Genomic DNA, 1423 nt, shown 5'->3' with positions numbered 1-1423 from the left:
CAACCCACCCCCCACACGAACATATAAGTATAAATACACCACCACCTACACCCACGGTTAAAAAAAAATGGGACATTATATAGGCACCCTGGTTTTTACTTTTTTTAAGGACGCGGCGAGGAGATTCCCAAAAGCGTGCAGCCACATAATCCTTTGAGGGAAAAAGAGTAGTTATTTTTTTTTAAGCAAGGGTCTGTATGGAGGGGCGCCCGCCAATTCGGCAGTATCAGATCTCGGAAGGAGGGCCGGAGCTTTCGGGCCTATTTGGAGGCCAATCTTTATAATACCCCCCCATTTGGAGTTGGGGAAGGGGGGGGGGCTTGGGGGGGAGAGGCCTGAGGAGGAGGAGGGGGATGGGGAGGGGAAGGAGAAGCCTGTTTCGATTTGAAGGGGGGGGGGGGGGAGTGCGTGTGTGTAGATTAGCGAGGGAGTGTGTTTAGAGGTTTATATCTATTCCCTGGTTGGGGTGAAATATCAATACATACATGGTGTTATACTTCAATGGTTCATTTCTCTGTACTTTTCTTGTCGTCTTAGCTTTTCACTCCTAGCCGTTAATCTACATGAGGCCCCCCTGATCTCAAATCATCCGTTCGTCATCGTCATCGTCATGATCATCATTATCGTCTCAGATATAGCCCCTTAAAATCATCGATCTAACACACTATCGCACATCCCTCAATCCAGCTCAACCCCCTCCAACGCCTCGTTAATAAACGCCTCTCCATCCTCTCCAACCCCTACATCTACCCCCCCTCTCGCACCCTCAACCGACGCCACCTCGCCCTGCTCACTCCGCTCATCCACATCACTCCCACCGCCCCCCTCACTCTCCGTCTCAGGCGGCGTCTCCATCCCCCCCCTCGACGCAACACTACCACCCACCAAATTCCGCTTCAGCATACACATCTCGACCGTAATCCCCGGCCCAAACGCACACCCCACCACATACTCCTTCGGCCCACCCCCACCCCCACCCCCAGCCCTCGGCGCCGGCGCCAGCGCATCCATATCCTTCCTCCGCAACCGATCCAGCACACTCAGAATCGTAGCCGAGCTACTATTCCCATGATTAACATACGTGTCATAGCTGGCACGCATATGTTCCGGCGCCAGCCCCAGCGCGCGCTCGGCGCCCGACAGGATGGTGGCGCCGCCCGGGTGCATGGCCCAGTCGAAGTCGGCGGGGACGGTGTAGTCCGCTTGGAGGGGTGGGAGGGAGGAGAGTAGGGAGGTGAAGGTCGGGGCGAGCACGGATTGAGTGAGTTGCGGGACGCGCGGGGAGAGGACTACTTTCCAGCCCAGCGGGTCGACGTTTAAGCCGAGGTCGGGTTCTGTGGTCGGGATGGTGTGGTGGTGCCAGCCTAGGAGGCCGTCCATGGGCGACGGGTGAGGGCATGGTTCTTTATATGGTACTTCGCGG

General features: G+C 56.4%; 2 protein-coding genes across 2 annotated transcripts in view; one reads left to right on the top strand and one right to left on the bottom strand.

The window, feature by feature from the left end:
- Positions 1–108, top strand: part of CHGG_08935 (uncharacterized protein) — a gene marked incomplete at both ends in the record, with an annotated part of 1890 nt that extends 1782 nt beyond the window's left edge. Inside the window, one exon of the mRNA XM_001226861.1 lies at positions 84–108. Coding sequence (XP_001226862.1) covers positions 84–108 — 25 coding nt within the window. The remainder of the gene's footprint in view (positions 1–83) is intronic.
- Positions 109–678: 570 nt separating this feature from the next.
- The window catches only part of CHGG_08934 (uncharacterized protein), a gene marked incomplete at both ends in the record, with an annotated part of 1533 nt that continues 788 nt past the window's right edge, over positions 679–1423 (bottom strand). Inside the window, one exon of the mRNA XM_001226860.1 lies at positions 679–1060. Coding sequence (XP_001226861.1) covers positions 679–1060 — 382 coding nt within the window. The remainder of the gene's footprint in view (positions 1061–1423) is intronic.

This window comes from Chaetomium globosum, genomic scaffold (assembly GCF_000143365.1).
Source record: "Chaetomium globosum CBS 148.51 scaffold_6 genomic scaffold, whole genome shotgun sequence".
In the NCBI taxonomy this organism is placed as follows: domain Eukaryota; kingdom Fungi; phylum Ascomycota; class Sordariomycetes; order Sordariales; family Chaetomiaceae; genus Chaetomium; species Chaetomium globosum.
This window is presented reverse-complemented; position numbering and strand designations above follow the sequence as displayed.